Source organism: Ovis canadensis, chromosome 3 (assembly GCF_042477335.2).
Source record: "Ovis canadensis isolate MfBH-ARS-UI-01 breed Bighorn chromosome 3, ARS-UI_OviCan_v2, whole genome shotgun sequence".
NCBI classification, from domain to species: Eukaryota; Metazoa; Chordata; class Mammalia; order Artiodactyla; family Bovidae; genus Ovis; species Ovis canadensis.
The window spans coordinates 85,545,386-85,565,836 of NC_091247.1; the positions used below are offsets into that span (position 1 = coordinate 85,545,386).

The 20,451-nt window shown below is 43.0% G+C and overlaps 1 protein-coding gene across 2 annotated transcripts; it reads right to left on the reverse strand.

The window, feature by feature from the left end:
• Nucleotides 1–4,659: 4,659 nt before the first annotated feature.
• On the reverse strand, nt 4,660–9,415 carry GEMIN6 (gem nuclear organelle associated protein 6). Of its 2 annotated transcripts, none has more exons than XM_069583518.1 (3): nt 9,329–9,415; nt 8,629–8,772; nt 4,660–5,638 (listed from the first exon to the last, which is right to left on the reverse strand). In XM_069583518.1, exons 2-3 carry the CDS (start codon nt 8,751–8,753, stop codon nt 5,263–5,265), a joined length of 501 nt encoding a protein of 166 aa, XP_069439619.1. In that variant the 5' UTR covers nt 8,754–8,772; nt 9,329–9,415; the 3' UTR covers nt 4,660–5,262. The 2 variants fall into 2 exon arrangements, with proteins under 2 accessions (XP_069439619.1, XP_069439620.1); XM_069583519.1 differs by lacking the exon at nt 9,329–9,415 and adding an exon at nt 9,301–9,321.
• Nucleotides 9,416–20,451: the final 11,036 nt, after the last annotated feature.

Consider the following 20,451-nt stretch of genomic DNA (forward strand, 5'->3'; position numbering starts at 1 on the left):
GGCTGCACCCAGTCTTGGTTATGGCACATGGGATCTAGTTCCCTAACCAGGGATCGAACCTGTGCCCCCTGCACTGGAAGCACAGACCAACAGAGAAGCACTGGACTGCCAGGAAGTTCCCTCTAGGCACTAGTTTTTGGTAACAGCAGTGAGGACATATGAAGACATTCTTCGTACCATACACTGACAGCAAAAAGAACAAATGTCAAAAAAATGTTTAATAAGTTTTAGCCCAACAACACAGTACCATGTTGTCTTTAAATCATGAAAACTACAGAAAAAATATATACATTGTATGCAACAGAAACCATGTCTGATAATAGTATAATTTTTAATAAAGAAATCCTTTAATGTCTGAAAAATGAAAACCAGTGGTATAAGGCGGCAGGAAAAGCTGGAGGTGATATGTGTTTATGGCATAGACTGTGGTGATGGTTTCATAGGTGTATGCTTATCTTCAAATCATCAAGCTGTATACACTAAATATGTAGTTTTTTGTATGTTACTCCGTCAAAGTGGTTTTTTGTAAAACCAATTGTATTTGGCAGTGAATGCAATTAATTATGTGTAATTATAGTCCACTGCTCTGATTTCTCCCAAAATTTATAGTAACCCTTGCTTTGACTCTGGCATTCTAGAATCTACTCCAAGAGGCATCATAAAAATTCTAGTTCTCAGAACAATTGTTAATGTTTTAAATTTCATTACTTTTATTGAAAACAATTCATGGAGGGTGTATTTCAGCTGTAACATTTAGGAGGAGAGATTTAGGAAATCAAGTGAACGATGGATAGCAAGATACAGGGCAGAGGTTGGAAAGTTTTCTCCAAGACCGAAAGATACTCAAAGTCCTGAAAACCTTTTGTTCTGCAAAATATTCTTGACACCAGTTGTGTTCAAAGACTGCCCTGGTGCCGGCTTTGGGGAGGATCTCCCCCTGGGAATCTGGAACCAGGAGAGGGATGAGAAACAGACAGGTTAAACTCTCAGGGGGAATTTGAGCTGAGGAACTGGCTGGCCCAACTCCCTAAGCAGGGAAAGGTTTCCATGGCAGTGCCAAATCATATATCCTCAGGTTTTGGCTCACAAGGCAAATTTTCAAACAAATCAGAGGACTCAGCTGCCAAGAAAGTCTGTCCCCAGCTCATTAGACTGACAGCAAGTAAGTCTACCAACACTAGTGCACCCGTCCCTGGGCAAAGGTTCATTCCGGACCAACACTCTGGATAATTTCCTACATGTCTTTTTTCAAGACCTCCCTCATTTTGTCACAATCCTTTCCATCTATTTGTTCTTATTCCCCTTCCCCTATCTGATGTCCAAAGACATCTGAGGGTTTGAAGGGGAAAGGCTACGTGATAAATTTCACTTTCAGGATTCTGGAACTCTATAGTTGTGAGGGAAGGCCTTTCTGTTCCCCCAGGCTTCTAAACTGCTTTTGCAAGGGTAATCTGATCTGGGACAGGTAGCTACCATTATCTGGGAGTGTTACAAATGCAAGCTCCTGGACCCCTACTAGGTCAGAATCGACTGCTGGGCCCTACTCCCAACTGTGTTAGCAAGCCCTCCAGCTGATTCTGATGTTTGCAAAAGTACAAAAAGCACTTGGATACATCCTGTTATTAGACAACCATGCAGGAAAGTAACTTAGCTATGTTGTCAAAGTGCTTTCAAAGACCCCCTAAAATCCAAGTCTTTTAAAGTATTTCTTCCAAAAGGCACAAGATTCCTTTTGTATGGATGGCAGACCCCTGGCAGACCATGCTAGTTCAAGGCTCTCCTGCTGCTGCTAAGTCACTTCAGTCGTATCCGACTGCATGTGACCCCATAGACGGCAGCCCACCAGGCTCCCTTGTTCCTGGGATTCTCCTAGGGCAAGCTTTTCTGTAAACAGCCATATTTTTCTGTAGATACAATCCATATCATTTCTGTCAATACTCAACTCTGCCACTTCAACAACAGCCACAGACAATACACAAAGCAATGGGTCTGGCTGTGTTCCAGTAAAGCTTTAATAAATTAGAGGCAGCAGGCTGGATTCTGCTAAGAACCTGAGGTGTGCTAACTCATCCTCGGGTTCTAACCTGATGCGGGAACCCTGGGGTCACTGTAGACACTCCCCTGAAAAGTCCCAGTTGGGCTGCATCTACAGGCATGCAAGCTCTGCAGTTGCCGAGTCAGTCCATAAGAGGGAGTCCGGAAACAGCGTCACAGCTATCAATGGTTTAATAGATGGGGGAGCTTACACACCTGAAGAAAACTCCTGGAGCAACAATCCATCATATGTAGCAGACAAACAAGGTGGCGAGCAGGACACAGTGGTGGCAGTGGTCTTCGCTGCGGGGGAGGGGGCAAGACTACCTTTTAAAAGGTGGTTGGAGACTATCTTTTACAGGGGGAATTGACCTCACGTTGGCTGTTACCAGGGAAACCAGCAGCTGAGACCCATCCCTTACAGCCCCTCAGGTTAACCATCATGAGGGCAGATGTTTCCCTTTAATAAACTAGCAGGTGGAGGCATTCTGGCCCAAGGATTAGAACACTCACTGGCTGGGGCAAGGGCGAGCACATTTGTTCCAACACAGTGTAGGCGCGGCAGGGACTCATCAAGCAGAGGATGTACAGAGAGCAAGAGCAGCCGTCTTGAGTGGCCTGACCATACACTCCACAAGCCTTACCCCCTTAAGTCTGCCCCTCTTATGTGATATTCCTGGGGTCAGGTATGTAGAGGTGCACCTCCACCCAATAAAACAAGTGCAATACAGACAGCAGCAGCTGAAGAGGATCAAGTGTAAGACGTGGGTAAATTTGGAGGTAGGCACTTACTGGGTCCATTTTTCATGGAAGTCCCGAGGAGGACATCTTGCTGTAGACCCAGCAGAGGCCACTGATATCTCCCCATCTGTGAGCAGCTTCCTCTGCTCGGACAGGTGAAATGCCAAGATGTTTAGCAGGCACAATACAGGGGAGATCACAACCATTAGCCAAATCTACCCTCATCCTGCCCAGCTACCCTCAGTCCCCACAGACTGTGCCAAATACAGGCAAAGTGGTAGAACAGACTGTAAGGTTAATATAATAGATGGTGCCTCCCTCCAGTAAATGCCTGCCTTGTTCTCAGGCGGGGCAGGTATAAGACAGGTGAAATCTGTCCCTTTCTAATCCTATTCCCCACAGGGGACTTACCCAAACCACAGGGGACTTACCTGCCAATTCCAGAGCCATTTCTTTTATAATACGTTCCCGAGGGTAGAAATTGTGGCAAGGGCAAAAGTGAGTTACTGTCCTGACCAGTAGTTGACAACGGTCCCTTTGGGGGTAAACAGTTGAACTCGGATGGTGTTGACTAGTTGCCTCTGGGTTAACATGGCATAAGCACTGGGACAACTAACTGTTCCTGGGATGTTGAGTTATAGTTCCTAGGCTGGAGTTAGCCTCCTGGGCCCACAGGTAGAGAAATTTTCCTATCTTGGTTGTTGAAGTAATCCACTCATCCTTTCAACTAACCTGGCAGCAGTGGGTGGGTAGAAATGCCCGTGTGTCATCTTCACTGGCCCATATCTGAACTTTATGGCCAGTGAAGTGGATTTCTTGGCCACTATTATGTCCACAGGGCATAATAGATGCCAAATAGTGGTTTTTGCATTGCTCGACAACTTGAGTAGGCCTTTTATAATGTCTCTCATCTGTTATAATACTTTATAGACTACATATAATTGCTGTTCCAGCACACTGCATCACTGCTCTGTCCCTTTCCATAGCTCAAGGGGACTCCAATTATTTTGCCGTTGCACAGACCTGTACCAGACTCTTCCAGGAAACTGGCCATGTCCAATTCCAATTCATGTCCTAAGTTAATATCCCTAAAGCCTGTATTGTTTAGAGGTGATGGGTTAGGGGTATGCTTGTCCTTTGTAGGTAGTTCAGATCCCTTGTGTTACGTCTGTGTTCACCAGCCATCCCCCTGCAGTTAGTCAGATGAGCCACGGGCATGGGGCTGCTCTATAAACTGGTAAGAGACTAAGTTTAACAGGATATCATCAATGCAATAAAAGACAGAAACCATCTTTCATGGCTACTCAACTGCCACAGGGCTCCACACGCTAGTGGACGGCCACCCTGAGATTCCTCCCAACCCCCCACAACTTTTCATTCCCCGTCCTTACATCTCAATGGTCACAGGAGTACCCTTAGCCTCCTGGCTATTTTGTGAATTGTTGGGCTACAAGCCTTGTGGATGCCCAGCCTTGGGACCAGAAAGAGCCCAGAGACAGCAACAAAGACATTAAAAGCTTATTGGACACAGGGATCTTACATGTCCGAAGCAAGGTCCTAGAGCAACACCTCCACCATGTGTGGCGGATAGTGGGCATAACCTGGTGGCAGCCCTCACTTACCCAGCAGGGAGGAGGCTACCATTTATTCAAGAATTGATGTCAGGTTGCCTCATCAGTTACCAGGGAAACCAGCAGCTAGACTGGTTTCTTATAGCCCCTCAGCAGCCAGAATACTTGTCACACTTACCTTTTTCCTCAGATATATTAGCCAGTGTTCACTTTTAAGGCTTTGAGATTTATAAGGCTTATATGTTAAGGTTTTACCAAAACTTTAAGTTTCAACCAAAAAAGCATATATTCTGATTCAAAAGCTATTTCATCATTACACTAAAAAAAATTTTTTTTAATAGACATTTTAAAAAAAGAGACATCTAGGGACTTCCCTAGTGGTCCAGTGGTTAAGATTCCACACTTCCAATGCAGGGGGTGAGAGTTCAATCCCTGGTTGGGGAACTAAGATCCCACATGTCATGCAACCACCAAAACAAAAACAAAAACAAAAACCTCTATGCCTGTGGTGGTAGTTGCACAACACTAAAGACATCAAAAGTCACTGAACTGTGCAAGGAAAGCTAGTGAATTATATCGTATGTAAACTATAACTCAATAAAAATTTAAAAAGACACATCTAGTTAGAATAAGCAGTGTTAACAAGACTGATTTTACCTTAGCATTTTATATCGAATCTAACATGTTGCATGTTTTCCAAATACATTTCTTGCCTAATAGAAATGGAGGTGTATTCCGATCAAAAGAAGAGATTCTTGTAATTCTGTCCCCAAGTTAGTTTTGTTTGAGATGTCATCCTTGCCCAGTTCACTTATTAGTACCGATAATCCCCATCTTTGATTTTACCTAAAACAACAAAGAACTTTCAAAAATATGAAATCTTATTTCAATCAGTGCATCCATAGTTCTTAGCCTCTCATTGGGAAGCTTCAAGATGTCCTTGAATAAGATCCTGAACACGGGACAAAATAATCTCATTAGAACTGCTGCAATTTTCTGGACCATATGGTGGGTCTATAGTCAAGACCCCAGCCACACAAAGAGTCTTTTGTGAATCTCTCTGTTCGGTGATGGGGATGTGATTCTTCTCCAGCCATTTCTTCAGGCTGTTCTTCCTCTTTTCCAGATCCTCAGGGCTGTATGCTTTGCAGTCTCCGGACATGAACAAATGCATCAGCTTCTCTCTCATGCTATGGTCCCCTTCATTCACAATTTCAACAGTCTGTACAGCATGTCCCATAATTCCAGTCACAGACATGCTGCCATCTTCAAGGAAGTTCACGAGGACAATACTTTGGAGGAAAAATAAGTTCAGACCACAGTTGCAAAAGAAAAACGTAAAGGCCCATAAAACTAGAGAAGCAATGAAATGAGAGCATCAACCCCAACAGGTCATTAGAACAATAGGGAATGTTCTCTCCATTTTAAATTAATATTCTCACCACCAAATGTTTTCACTTGTTCAATATGAATTCTCTGAGGGTCCTAAACACCTAAACCTTTTGTCCAGCTAATCATTGTGCTGCTGTTGCTAAGTCACTTCAGTTGTGTCCGACTCTATGTGACCCCACAGATGGCAGCCCACCAGGCTCTGCAGTCCCTGGATTCTCCAGGCAAGAACACTGGAGTAGGTTGCCATTTCCTTCTCCAATCCATGAAAGTGAAAAGTGAAAGTGAAGTTGCTCAGTCGTGTCCGACTCTTTGCAACCCCATGGACTGCAGCCTACCAGGCTCCTCCATTCATGGGATTTTCCAGGCACGAGTATTGGAGTGGGTTGCCATCATTGTGGGATGTAGTTAAAGCATTACTTTAAAAGTTATGAATGTTTTAATATGTATTAGGAAAGAAGAGAGTACAGATTTAACTTTCAGAGTTCGGAAACAACTGAATAACTCCCCTTCAGAGCAGACCAAAGAAAATAACACAGCACAAAATTAATGAAACAGAAAGCAGAAGAGTCAAGTCAGTAAGAGGATCATCAAAGCCAAAAGCTGGTTCTTTGAAAAGGGTATATAAGTTTTACAAAACTCAGGCAAGGTTAATAAAGAGAGAAAGAAGGCACACATAAATAGTATTAGGAATAAGGCAGCAAAAATTAATAGTATAAAATATTAAAAACACATTTAAATCAGTAATTTTGACACTTAGAAAACTTCCTAGAAAATATGAATTTCTACTACTGACTCAAAAAGAGAAAGAGAGAATGTAAATAGTCCTATAACTTTTAAAAAAAGAAACCTGAAATAACCAGTTTAAAATCTTCCCATGTTGCGGGGTAAGGCTGGCAGGGATTGAGAGGGGGAAAGGCCCAGACAATTTTACCACAAAATTCTATAAAACTGTCAAGAATCAAACATTTCCAATCCAACCAATCCAATTCTCCTAAGGACTATAATAGGGAGATTATGCCATAACTCATTTAATGAGGTTAATATAACCTTGATACCAAAAGCAGAGGACAGGATTAAAAAATAAAATTATAAGCTAATCTCACTTATGAATACAAATGCAAAAATCCTAACTAAAATACAATATATATATGATATGACATGATGCAATGTGACATGATAGAATTTCATTTCTGTGGTACTGTCCCCCCAAACCTATAATCCCAGTCCATACAAACCCAAACTGAGAGATATTCTATTAAACACCTCACCAAAACTCTTCAAGAGTGTCAGGGTCATGAAAAACAAGTAAATTTAAAAAGGGCTGAGACACTATCACATATCAGAGGAGACTAAGGAGACACGGTGATTAAATGTAATGTGGGACCTTGGACTGAATTCTAGAATAGAAAATCCTTGGCTTGGAATCCATAAAAAGGCCATCAGTGGAAAAACTGATAAAATCCAAATGGTTGTAGTTTACTTAGGGAAAATTTTTAGTTCTGACAAATGTTTGATGGTTGTGTAAACTGTTAATATTAGGGGAAGTTAGATACACAGGTACTCTCTGTACTTTCCTTGCAATTTTTTTGTAAATCTAAAATCATTCCAAAATAAAGTGCGAGTGTATCACTACCTTTACAGTAGCCTTGCAAAAAATAATTCTGATCCTAATCAAACCTCTAGATATGATTAACAGTTTATAAGAAACACAAACGATAAAAGAACATGTTAAACTACACCATGATAATGCAATGAGCTAAATTCAGAGTGTGTTCAATTTGAAGACAAATGACTCCATTTCTTCAACAAAAAAGAACATGGAAAACCAAAGGGAAAGTACAGAGTTACAGATTAAGATTCTTAAGAGACATATCAACAAGTTGATAGGCCAACATTAAAGAGATGCTTTGGAAACAATCAGGAAAACCTGAACTCAAACTAGGAATTAGCTAATATTAAAGTTATTATTACTTTTGTTAGGTGGTTATAATGGTATGTGGTTACATTTATTAAAGAGTCCATTAGGACTGAGCTCCTGTTAAGGAGCTCAGCCCTGGGATTTCTTTGGAAGGAATGATGCTAAAGCTGAAACTGCAGTACTTTGGCCACCTCATGCGAAGAGTTGACTCACTGGAAACGACTGATGCTGGGAGGGATTGGGGGCAGGAGAAGAAGGGGACGACAGAGGATGAGATGGCTGGATGGCATCACTGACTCGATGGACGGGAGTCTGAGTGAACTCTGGGAGTTGGTGATGGACAGGGAGGCCTGGCGTGCAGCGATTCATGGGGTCGCAAACAGTCGGACACAACTGAGCGACTGAACTGAACTGAATCTGCTAAGAGGTATATTTAAGGATTTATGAACAAAATTTAGTCAGTAATAGGCTTTAAAATATTTGGAAGGCGGAATAAGATTAATGTTTATTATATTACTCTCTTCACAATTGTGTATATTTGAAATTCTCCAACAAAATGTAATTAAGTGTCCCATTTCTACAAACTTGGCTGGTCTGACAGAAATCTACAGTTTGACAGTATTTAGGTTCAAAGGAAATTAAGCACTTATATAAGAATAATCAGTCTTTCTTTTATTTATCGGCTTTGTATGCATACGGCTTCCCTGGTGGCTCAGACGGTAAAGCGTCTGCCTGCAATGCTGGAGACCTGGGTTCCATCCCTGGGTGGGGAAGATCCCCTGGAGAAGGAAATGGAAACCCACTCCAGTACTCTTGCCTAGAGAAGTTCATGGACTGAGGAGCCTGGTAGGCTACAGTCCATGGGGTCGCAAAGAGTCAGACATGACTGAGTGACTTCATTTTTCTTTAGTATGGATATAACATATAGGCAGTGCAAAGGGGTGATTTCAGGGAAGCAGGACTCGTACTCACTTGGCAGAGACTGGGTCTGTGGTTAAAACCCATCCTTTATACTCCTTGTCACTGGCTGTTACGCTGACCGCTTTGTAAGTGTAATCTTGCCATTCTAACGGGCCTTTCTTCATCCATTCATTCATGGCTGCCTGCTGGCTAGATCTAAAACAACCACCAGTTAGGATTAAGATATATGTTCCCCCCAAGGAAATGTCTTACCCGTAATCTCCATTCTAGAGGTAGAGAACACTAGCGATTTGCATCATCTTCCATATCAGAAAAAGTTAAATTTTACTATTCAGTCTGAAAGCCACGGGACCACGAGTTGCCGCGGGGACGCGTCTGGAGTAATTTATCTGGCACACTTGTATCTCAACTCCCAATCTCAATTCCAGACCGTCTTGACGTTAGCTTCGACCTCTAGTCCGCAGATGCTCAAACCCTTTAACTCAGCTCTCCTTTCACCAAAAGAGCTCACTCCACACCACTATTAACCAAAACTGAAAAAAGAAAACTCTAATATCCACCCAGTCCCTCTAAGTTTTCGCTGGATACCGCCAAGGAGAGGCCCCCAGATCTGTGACAATTTCATCTAAAAACTTGTTCAGAGATGCGTAAACGAAGCGAGAGCAGCCGAGACCCACCGCCGCATGATACTAAGAACTGTACTCAAACCAGGGAATACTTAACGTGTAATCCTGACAAATGAGAAAAATACCAGTTAAAACTCCTAGCACCGCCCGATTCTCTTAAACCACGCTGGGAGGAAGGAATCGCTAAGGGCTGAACCCGCCCGAGCCCAGCGTGCTTTGCTCCATGTCGTCACTTCCTTCCCCCAGAATTCTCTGTTTTGTAGTCCGTGGCCTTCTCACACCTCTAAGTCTGAGTCCGCAGACCTGGGATGATAAAAGTAGGGTGAAGGGTGTGGGCGGGGGATAAGATTTTTTTTTTCCTGTAATAACAATAAGCTTCTTTGTTTGCGAGGGTCCCCCCATTCACTGCCATTACTGATGGACATTTTAAAATAAAAATTTTAAGACTTGTGCCACTTCCTCCTCTGGAGTTGAAATGGAATTCCAATTTTGCCATGAATCAATCTTTCATGTAAATCCTACAACTCTAGAAGTGTGAGGTGACATTGCCTTGGGGCAGAGATATAGAACCAATATATTTCCTGTTTGCCCTGTTGTAAGCCAGTTAAGATGCTTACTCTTTGATGTGTCTTTGCTACTGTCCTGATGCCAAAGCCTTTGGCTGTGTGGATCACAATAAACTGGAAAATTCTTCAAGAGGTGGGAATACCAAACCAACTGACCTGCCTCTTGAGAAACCTGTATACAGGTCAGGAAGCAACAGTTAGAATTGGATATGGAACAACAGAATGGTTCCAAATAGGAAAAGGAGTACATCAAGGCTGTATATTGTCACACCGCTTATTTAACTTATATACAGAGTACATCATGAGAAATGCTGGGCGGGAGGAAGCACAAGCTGGAATCTAGATCGCCAGGAGAAATATCAATAACCTCAGATATGCAGATGACACCACCATTATGGCAGAAAGTGAAGAGGAACTAAAAAGCCTCTTGATGAAAGTGAAAGAGGAGAGTGAAAAAGTTGACTTAAAGCTCAACATTCAGAAAATGAAGATCATGGCATCTGGTCCCATCACTTCATGGGGAAACAGTGGAAACAGTGTCAGACTTTATTTTTCGGGGCTCCAAAATCTCTGCAGATGGTGACTGCAGCCATGCAATTAAGATGCTTGCTCCTTGGAAGGAAAGGTATGACCAACCTAGAAAGAAAGAAGAAAGAAAGTGAAGTCGCTCAGTCATGCCTGACTCTGTGACCCCATGGATAGTAGCCTGCACCAAGCTCCTCCATCCATGGGATTTTCTAGGCAAGAGTACTGGAGTGGGTTGCCATTTATGACCAACCTAGACAGCATATTAAAAAGCAGAGATATTACTTTGCCAACAAAGGTCCGTCTAGTCAAGGCTATGGTTTTTCCTGTGGTCATGTATGGATGTGAGAGTTGGACTATAAAGAAAGCTGAGCGCCAAAGAATTGATGCTTTTCAAACGTGGTGTTGGAGAAGACTCTTGAGAGTCCCTTGGACTGCAAGGAGATCCAACCAGTCCATTCTGAAGGAGATCAGTCCTGGGTGTTCATTGGAGGGACTGATGTTGAAGCTGAAACTTAGAGCTTTCCTGATGGCTCAGATGGTAAAGTGTCTGCCTGCAATATGGGAGACTGGGGTTTGATCCCTGGGTTGGGAAGATCTCCTGGAGAAGGAAATGGCAACCCACTCCAGTATTCCTGCCTGGGTAATCCCAGGGACAGAGGAGCCTGGTAGGCTACAGTCCATGGGGTCGCAGAGTCGGACATGACTGAGCAACTTCACTTCACTTCAGTTCACCTGATGCGAAGAGCTGACTCATTGGAAAAGACCCTGATGCTGGGAAAGACTGAGGGCAGGAGAAGAAGGGGATGACAGAGGATGAGATGGTTAGATTCCATCACTGATAATGGACATGGGTTTGGGTGGACTCCAGGAGTTGCTGATGGACAGGGAGGCCTGGCATGCTGCAGTTCATGGGGTCACAAAGAGTTGGACATGACTGAGCAATTGAACTGAACTGAGTGGGGTACAGAAGCTGGAAAGAAAAGCCTAGGATAGGACTGAATTAACGCCCACATAGAAAAGAGCAAGGGACTTGCTTCCATCACAAATCTGTGGTCATGTACTTAGTTGGCTTCTAGGAATGGTCCAGAATTTTTCCAGACTATGATCCTGAAAAATGGTGCAAGGTGGTAAATTTTGAGCTCCAAATCTGCAAATGCAGATTTTAAAAAACTGAGTGGGAGGACTGTAAAACAATACAGGAAACACCAACAGTTAACCAGTTTTTCCCTCACAACTTGGGATTTGAGTTCCATATAATCCTTGAAGTGTATTGTTTCTAATGTTATCATGTCAAATAATCCTTACCCAAACCTTCACTCAGGTTTCCCTGGTGCCTCAGACGGTAAGCGTCTGCCTGCAATGCAGGAGTCCTGGGTCCGATTCCTGGGTCAGGAAGATCCCCTGGAGAAGGAAATGGCAACCGACTCCAGTACTCTTGCCTGGAAAATCCCATGGACAGAGAAGCCGGGTAGACCATGGGATCGCAAAGAGTCGGACACACTGAGCAACTTCACTTCAACCTTCACTCATTGAATGATTGGCTTATGATATTAAGGTAGCTTTTGTAGATAAGATTTTGCCATCTAATCTATAAAATTTAATCTAACCTCTAAAGTGAGAGTGAAGTTGCTCAGTTGTGTCCGACTCTTTGCGACCTCATGGACTATAGCCTATCAGGTTCCTCCGTCCATGGGGTTTTCTAGGTAAGAGTGCTGGAGTGGATTGTCATTTCTTTCTTCAGGGGATCTTCCCAAACCAGGAATAGAACCTGGGTCTCCCGCATTGCAGGCAGACGCTTTACCATCCCTTTTTCAGGAGATCTTCAGGAATCTAACCTCCAAGTCCTCTATAAATCTACAAAGAACTAATATAAATAGCAATTATTATTGTAATGTGAAGGAGAATATTTGAATTCATAAAAACTCAGCCCCAAAGAGATATTTGTGACAATGGGTCATGTGCATTTTAAGCCTACTGTCTATATTGCAGAATGAAAGACTTTGGCCTCTATTTTATATACATAAAATTCTACAGGTAGTTGCTAGCCTCAAGCTTAGCCATCAAGTTAGCCCCTTTAAAGCCATGAGGAGACAGGGCCACTTCCCTCCCTTCTCTCCCCTCTCCCTTTAGTCTCCTAACTAAAGGCTCATTACCAGATTTGCTGATACAAATCACTGACTTCTAGCAAACTGAACCCAGCCCATTACCTACAGTTCAGTTCAGTTCAGTTCAGTTCAGTCACTCAGTCGTGTCTGACTCTTTGTGACCCCATGAATCACAGCACGCCAGGCCTCCCGGTCCATCACCAACTCCCGGAGTCCACTCAGACTCACGTCCATCGAGTCAGTGATGCCATCCAGCCATCTCATCCTCTGTCGTCCCCTTCTCCTCCTGCCACCAATCCCTCCCAGCATCAGAGTCTTTCCAATGAGTCAACTCTTCGCGTGAGGTGGCCAAAGTACTGGAGTTTCAGCTTTAGCATCAGTCCTTCCAAAGAAATCCCAGGCTTGATCTCCTTCAGAATGGACTGGTTGGATATCCTTGCAGTCCAAGGGACTCTCAAGAGTCTTCTCCAGCACCACAGTTCAAAAGCATCAATTCTTCAGTGCTCAGCCTTCTTCACAGTCCAACTCTCACATCCATACATGACCACTGGAAAAACGATAGCCTAGACCAGATGAACCTTAGTCGGCAAAGTAATGTCTCTGCTTTTGAATATGCTTTGTAGGTTGGTCATAACTTTTCTTCCAAGGAGTAAGCGTCTTTTAATTTCATGGCTGCAATCACCATCTGCAGTGATTTTGGAGCCCCCAAAAATAAAGTCTGACACTGTTTCCACTGTTTCCCCATCTATTTCCCATGAAGTGATGGGACCAGATGCCATGATCTTCATTTTCTGAATGTTGAGCTTTAAGCCAACTTTTTCACTCTCCTCTTTCACTTTCATCAAGAGGCTTTTTAGTTCCTCTTCACTTTCTGCCATAATGGTGGTGTCATCTGCATATCTGAGGTTATTGATATTTCTCCTGGCTATCTTGATTCCAGCTTGTGTTTCTTCCAGCCCAGTGTTTCTCATGATGTACTCTGCATATAAGTTAAATAAGCAGGGTGACAATATACAGACTTGACGTACTCCTTTTCCTATCTGGAACCAGTCTGTTGTTCCATGTCCAGTTCTAACTGTTGCTTCCTGACCTGCATACAGATTTCTTAAGAGGCAGGTCAGGTGGTCTGGTATTCCCATCTCTTTCAGAATTTTCCACAGTTTACTGCGATCCACATGGTCAAAGGCTTTGGCATAGTCAATAAAGCAGAAAAAGATGTTTTTCTGGAACTCTCTTGCTTTTTTGATGATCCAGCGGATGTTGGCAATTTGATCTCTGGTTCCTCTGCCTTTTCTAAAACCGACTTGAACTTCAATAACCTCAGATATGCAGATGACACCACCATTATGGCAGAAAGTGAAGAGGAACTAAAAAGCCTATTGATGAAAGTGAAAGAGGAGAGTGAAAATGTTGGCTTAAAGCTCAACATTCAGAAAACGAAGATCATGGCATCCAGTCCCATCACTTCATGGGAAACAGATGGAGAAACAATGGAAACAGTGTCAGACTTTGTTTTGGGGGGCTCCAAAATCACTGCAGATGGTGATTGCAGCCATGAAATTAAAAGACGCTTACTCCTTGGAAGAAAAGTTATGACCAACCTACAAAGCATATTCAAAAGCAGAGACATTACTTTGCCGACTAAGGTCCATCTAGTCAAGGCTATGGTTTTTCCTGTGGTCATGTATGGATGTGAGAGCTGGACTGTGAAGGCTGAGCACCGAAGAATTGATGCTTTTGAACTGTGGTGTTGGAGAAGACTCTTGAGAGTCCCTTGGACTGCAAGGAGATCCAACCAGTCCATTCTGAAGGAGATCAGCCCTGGGACTTCTTTAGAGGGAATGATGCTAAAGCTGAAACTCCAGTACTTTGGCCACCTCATGCGAAGAGCTGACTCATTGGAAAAGACTCTGATGCTGGGAGGGATTGGTGGCAGGAGGAGAAGGGGACAACAGAGGATGAGATGGCTGGATGGCATCACTGACTTGATGGACGTGAGTCTGAGTGGACTCTGGGAGTTGGTGATGGACAGGGAGGCCTGGCGTGTTGCGATTCATGGGGTCGCAGAGTTGGACACGACTGGGCGACTGAACTGAACTGAACTTGAGCATTCTTTGGCATTGCCTTTCTTTGGGATTGGAATGAAAACTGACCTTTTCCAGTCCCATGGCCACTGCTGAGTTTTCCCAATTTGCTGGCATATTGAGTGCAACATTTTGACAGCATCATCTTTCAGGATATGAAATAGCTCAACTGGAATTCCATCACCTCCACTAGCTTTGTTCATAGTGATGCTTTCTAGGGCCCACTTGACTTCACATTCTAGGATGTCTGGCCAAGGGGCAACCCATTACCTAGACAAGTTCTCAAACAGGCCCTCTCCTGTATCTTGTCCTCAGTGAGTTCAGAGGGTGTGGCTTTTCCTTTCCCTGGTCAACTCTTACCCTTGTTCCCCCTGGAGCCTCTCATCCCCAGTTGATATCCCTTCTCTCACATTCTCTGCTCCTTTGGCCGTGCCATGTGGCACATGGGAACTTACTTCCTTGGCCAGGGATTAAACCCATGCCCTCTGCACTGGAAATGTGGCAGACTTAACCACTGGATCACCAGGGAGGTCCCTAAATTTTGTCTTTTAATTTGAAAGCCTTCAGATAGGTTTTGTCTCTTCTTTATAACTAGTTTCCACCAGTTTTACTATTTTACACACTTGGCTGATTCATATGTTTAACATTTCCTGCCTAATTCCTATAGGAAACTTGAGTTTTTGACTCTGGAATAGTCCCTACTGATAAATGAATAAATTAGCAGAGTAAATTATACCTTAATCTCTTGCGAGTTTGGTGAGAATCAGTCTCAGTATGTCTAGTCAACTGCTGGGCCAGTTAAAGGCCAGAACCAGGACTGTGGGTAGCAATGTCAAGGAAATGCCAGTTGCAGGATTTCTCGTTGGATCTCCATACAGACTTCTCCAGGTGATTTCAAGAGCTCATTGTCATCTGCCCCCTTTTCAACCGTGTCCTCCGATACCATTTTATAGCTTGTTGTTATTCACATTTATATTTTGGCAGTTACTGTAGGCTGGCTCATTTAACAATCCTTTCCCACAACCTCCTAATGAGGCTTGAAAGCTAAAAATCTTCAGCTTCCCATGACAGTAAAAGTGACCACAGGAATACTTCTGGCCAGTGAGACATACATGGAAGTACCTAAGAAAGCTGTCCCTTCCAAAATAAAACAGAAAATTCTCCTAAGGAGGCGAAAACCTTTTTGATCCTTTGATCATTTCTCCTCCAGCCCGCCTGCACATGCGGTAGCCACTTTGCACCGAGGAGATATACATAAGAGCCTCATGCCACACAGAAAGATAAAAGAAAGAAAAAGATCCACAGCAGACCTGAACTACCTACCTTTCTATTTATTTTATTTGGGACAAATAAACTCCTTTCTGTTTAAACAAAATCGTTTTCTAGTTTATCTAATAAAATCCCCAAGAGAGAGAGCCTGTTTTATCTTTATATTCTCAGTACCTTGTTCAATGCCTGCATATAACAGGCATTCAGCATAGATTTGTTTAGCCAATTAATAAGTTTGCTGTTCTTTGGGGAAAGCTGGGACAAAACAGAACACCATAATTCAAGCAAAGAGTTACTTACTTCATAAGGGACTAAGATAACTAAGAACAGAAAAAGCAAACTGACAGGTCAAATTTTAAATTGGCAAAGCAGTTAACAAAGGGACCTTTGCTTTTTTCAAGAAAGTAATTTAAATCCACTGCACTGAAGACTACAGTATATTACTATCCTTACTAATAGTAGCAGTAGTAACAATAAAAATGCTATTAACTCACTTTTAATGAACATATAAATCATTATCCTTATTTTATAGCTAACGAAACTGAGGCACAAAAGCTCAAGGTCACATAGCTAGTTAGTGACAGAGCTAGAATACAAACCCAGGCAGTCAGGTCAAAGCCTGCCCTCTTAACCACTGTATCATACTAATTAAATAATAGGGAATAACTCAAGTATAATTTGTCACTTAAAAGCCTATTTTTAGTTAGTGAGGAACATGCTTTTCAAAGTAAGTGTTCTAAAATACCAGTTTCCCATTGTGCTCCAGTTGGTTGTCTGGATACCCAAAGTACTAAGTTAATGTGTTTCACCCACGTGTTCTAGCAAACTAAACTCTCCCAGCAAATTCTGTCTCCAAGGGTAACTGCAAGAAGGATATACTCAGTCAGATATAATATTTTGGAAGTTAGGATTTTATCCTTAAAGCAGGTAAAACCATAAGAAGCCCCATTCCTACAGCTGCTGTTTACTCTCAGTGTAGCTTATGAACAGTGACAACAGCTTAGAATCAAGTGGCTTAATGATGTGGAAAAGCTGACTTTCAGAGGAATTATACCTTATGGATGGCAACTAAAGAGAGGCTATGCAGTAACCAAACTCTTCCTCAAACAACCTAGTCTTTTCTTTTTTTCTATCCAGTGAATTTATCCTCTTGTCCTCCTTCAATTATTTTCAGAAGGTTTATGTGTGTGTGGAAGCGAGGCCTCTTTCTTCCCTATTTTGTGGCAATTATAGGCCCATATTCGAGCTTCCTAATGAAAAAGGATAAAATACAGCACTGATCACACAGGGGAAGATATTGTCTCTGGTATAAAAAACCAACAAAAAGAATTGTGTACATGGGAAAACCATTCAAGAGTCTATGCTATTCAGTACATCATTGTTTTGAAATGTCAGTAAGATCTTAAAGTCTTTCTTCTTTCTTTAATAATTAAATAAAAACATTTACAGGGCACTGGGATTCCTGGTATAGCTACTTCCCCTATTTTATTTGAGAGCTATCTACATTATTCAGTGAGATGTTTAAAAAATATTTTTTTCTTTTTAAAAATGTTGCCTAATTTAATTGGTAAATTCATTACTTATAAGAGAGCCAGTATGTTTTAAAATGTACATCATGGAGTTAGAAGATGGCAGAGGAATAGGTCAGGGAGACCACTTTCTCCCCCACAAATTCATCAAAAGATGATTTGAACGCTGAGCAAATACCACAAAACAACTTCTGAATGTTGGCAGAGGACACCAGGCACCCAGAAAGGCAGCCTATTGTCTTCAAAAGGAGGTAGGACAAAATATAAAAGATAAAAAAAGAGACAAAAGAGGTAGGGACAGATACCCATCCTGGGGAGGGAGACTTAAAACAGGAGAAGTTTCCAAACACCAGGAAACCCTCTCAACAGCAGGTCTGTGGGTAGTTTTGGAATCTCAGAGGGCAACATAACCGGGAGGAAAAAATAAATAAAACCTACAGATTACACGCCTAACTGCAACTCCCAGAGGAGAAATAGCCCAGACACTCACTTCCCACCACCAGCAAGCAGGGGCTGAACGGGGAGGCACAGGCTGCACTGCTTAGGACTGGGCCTGAATGCCTTGAGGGCAATCTGAGGGAGCTAATGTGAGATAGCTACCCAAACTGTGGGATAGCCAGAGAGAGAGAGGGGAAAAAAAAGAGAGAGAACTTTCCCATGAAAAGCTCTAACCTAAGGCACTGTCAGCCCTGCTCATAGAACAAAGGACTGAGCAAATACCAGAGGAGAGCTACCTGGCAGCAGACCGACCCATCCCCCGCCAGAGGCAGGGAGGCAGGCGGGCGACAGCCAGAGCCAGAAGGCAAGGGGCAAAGTCGGTCCCAGAGATGGCATCCTCTACCAAACTGCAAGCAGGCTCCCAGTTGCTAACTAAGTCTTCCTGGGATCCTGGACGGTTGACATCCACCAGGAGGGTTGCAGCCAGAGATCAAATCCCCAGAGGAGACACACGGCACACCTGAGACAGCGCTCCCGCTGCACACCCAGGAAACTCAGCAACTGGGACTGGGAAGGTGATAAGACACACCGCCCTACCTGGGGAGAGTGTGCTCACCAAGCACCTGGTCTCCTGAGCTGCTCAGACCTGGGAAGGGCACAAAACGAAGGCCCAACCAAGTCTGTGCCTTTGTGGAGTACCCGAGAACCTGAACCTGGGCAGCTCAGACCTGGGAAGTGCATGCAACCTAGGGCTCGCTTAGACAGTTCCCCTGCAGAGTAACCTGGAGCCTGAGCAGTGTAGACCAGGAAAGCACACACGCCGTGAGTGGGGGCAAACCCAGTGTGCCCCAGACACTGCAAGCACTCCCTACACATGCCAGTGATATTTGTTTGCAGTGTTCCTCCCTCCCTGCAGCACAACTGAACAAGTGAGCCTAAATAAATGACCACCTCCATCCCCTTGTGTCAGGCGGAAGTGAGACACTGAAGAGACTTGCAAACAGAGGAAGCCAAAGTAAACAAAGAGGGAACGGTTTTGGAAGGGGCAGGTGCAACAGACTAAAACCCTACATTAAACCCTGGGTTTTATGTAGCCTTCCACTGGCTACATTGGAAGGGACCTATAGACCTTGAGAAGAAGTAGAAGGTGGAACAAGGAACTAGCTGAAACTGAACTGACCATACACTGCCCTCAACAGCTCCAGAGAAATTCCTAGATATATTTTACTATTATAATTTTTTAATTTTTAAGTTCTTTATTACTCGTTTTTCATTTTTAAAACCTACGATTACCTTGAGAAAAAAGACCCTATTTTTAAAGCAAATTTCATATTTTTGTATATAACTTGCGATTGTTTTGTTTTGTTAATATTGTATTTTTGAGAGTCTAATCTCTACTCTAGATTTTTAATCTTTACTTTTTGGTATTTGTTATCAATTCTGTACCTTTAAGAATCCAATCTTCAGTATCCATTTTTACTTAGGAGTGTGATTACTGTGTTGATTGCTCTCTCCCTTTTTGACTCTCCTTTTTCTCCCCAGATCACCTCTATCTCCTCCCTCCCCCTTTTCTTCTCTACTTAACTCTGTGACTCTCTTTGGGTGTTCTAGGCTGTGGAGAAAACTTAGGGAACTGATCCCAGGCTAGATTGGTTTCTCTCCTTTTGACTCTTCCTCCTCTCCTCCTGGTCACCTCTATCTCCTTCCTTCCTCTTTTCTACTCTAAGGAACTCCGTGAACCTCTCTTGAGTGTTCCAGACTGTGGAGAGCAAGTAGGAAATTGATTACTGGCTAGACTGCTCTCTCCCCTTTTGATTCCCCCTCTTCTCCTCCTGGTCACCTCTATCTCCCACCTCCCTCTTTTCTTCTTCATGTAACTCTGTGAACCTCTCTGGGATTCCATCACTGAGAATCTTTTCACCATTAACCTAGATGTTTTATCATCAGTGCTGTATGGATGGAGAAGTCTTAAGGCTACTACAAGAATAAGACTGAAAGCCAGAGGCAGGAGGCCTAAATCCAAAACTTGAGAACACCAGAAAACTCCTGACTCCAGGGACCAACAATTGACAAGAGCTCATCCAAAAGCCTCCATACCTACACAGAAACCAAGCTCCACCCAAGAACCAACAAGTTTAAGAGCAAGACATACCAAGCTAGTTCTCCAACAAAAAAGGAACATAACCCTGAGCACAAAAATACAGGTGGCCAAAAGTCACACCAAACCCATAGACACCTCAAAACTCACTACTGGACACTTCATTCCACTCCAGAGAGAAGAGATCCAGCTCCACCCACCAGAACACTGACACAAGCATCCCTAACCATGAAACCTTGAAAGCCACTTGGCCAACCCCACCCACAAGGAGGAATGTGCACAATAAAGAGGAGCCACAAACTTCCACCATACAGAAAGGCCACCCCAAACACAGCAACCTAAATAAGATGAAAAGGCAGAGAAATATTCAGCAGGTAAAGGAACATGATAAAAGCACACCAAACCAAACAAAAGAGAAGGAGATAGGGAGTCTACCTGACAAAGAATTCAGAATAATGATAGTAAAAATGATCCAAAAATTTGAAAACAAAATGGAGTTACAGATAAATAGTCTGGAGGCAAGGATTGAGAATATCCAAGAAAAGTTTAACAAGTACCTAGAAAAAATAAAAAAGAGTCAATCAATAATGAATAATGCAATAACTGAGATCAAAAGCACTCTGGAGGGAAC

Bases quoted from the DNA above. Each gene is read 5' to 3' on its own strand.
- GEMIN6 (XM_069583518.1), bottom strand. From the start codon at position 8,753: ATGAATGAATGGATGAAGAAAGGCCCGTTAGAATGGCAAGATTACACT. The intron at 5,639-8,628 runs GTGAGTACGAGT...TTTCCTCCAAAG, and splicing joins ACAGACCCAGTCTCTGCCAA to TATTGTCCTCGTGAACTTCC.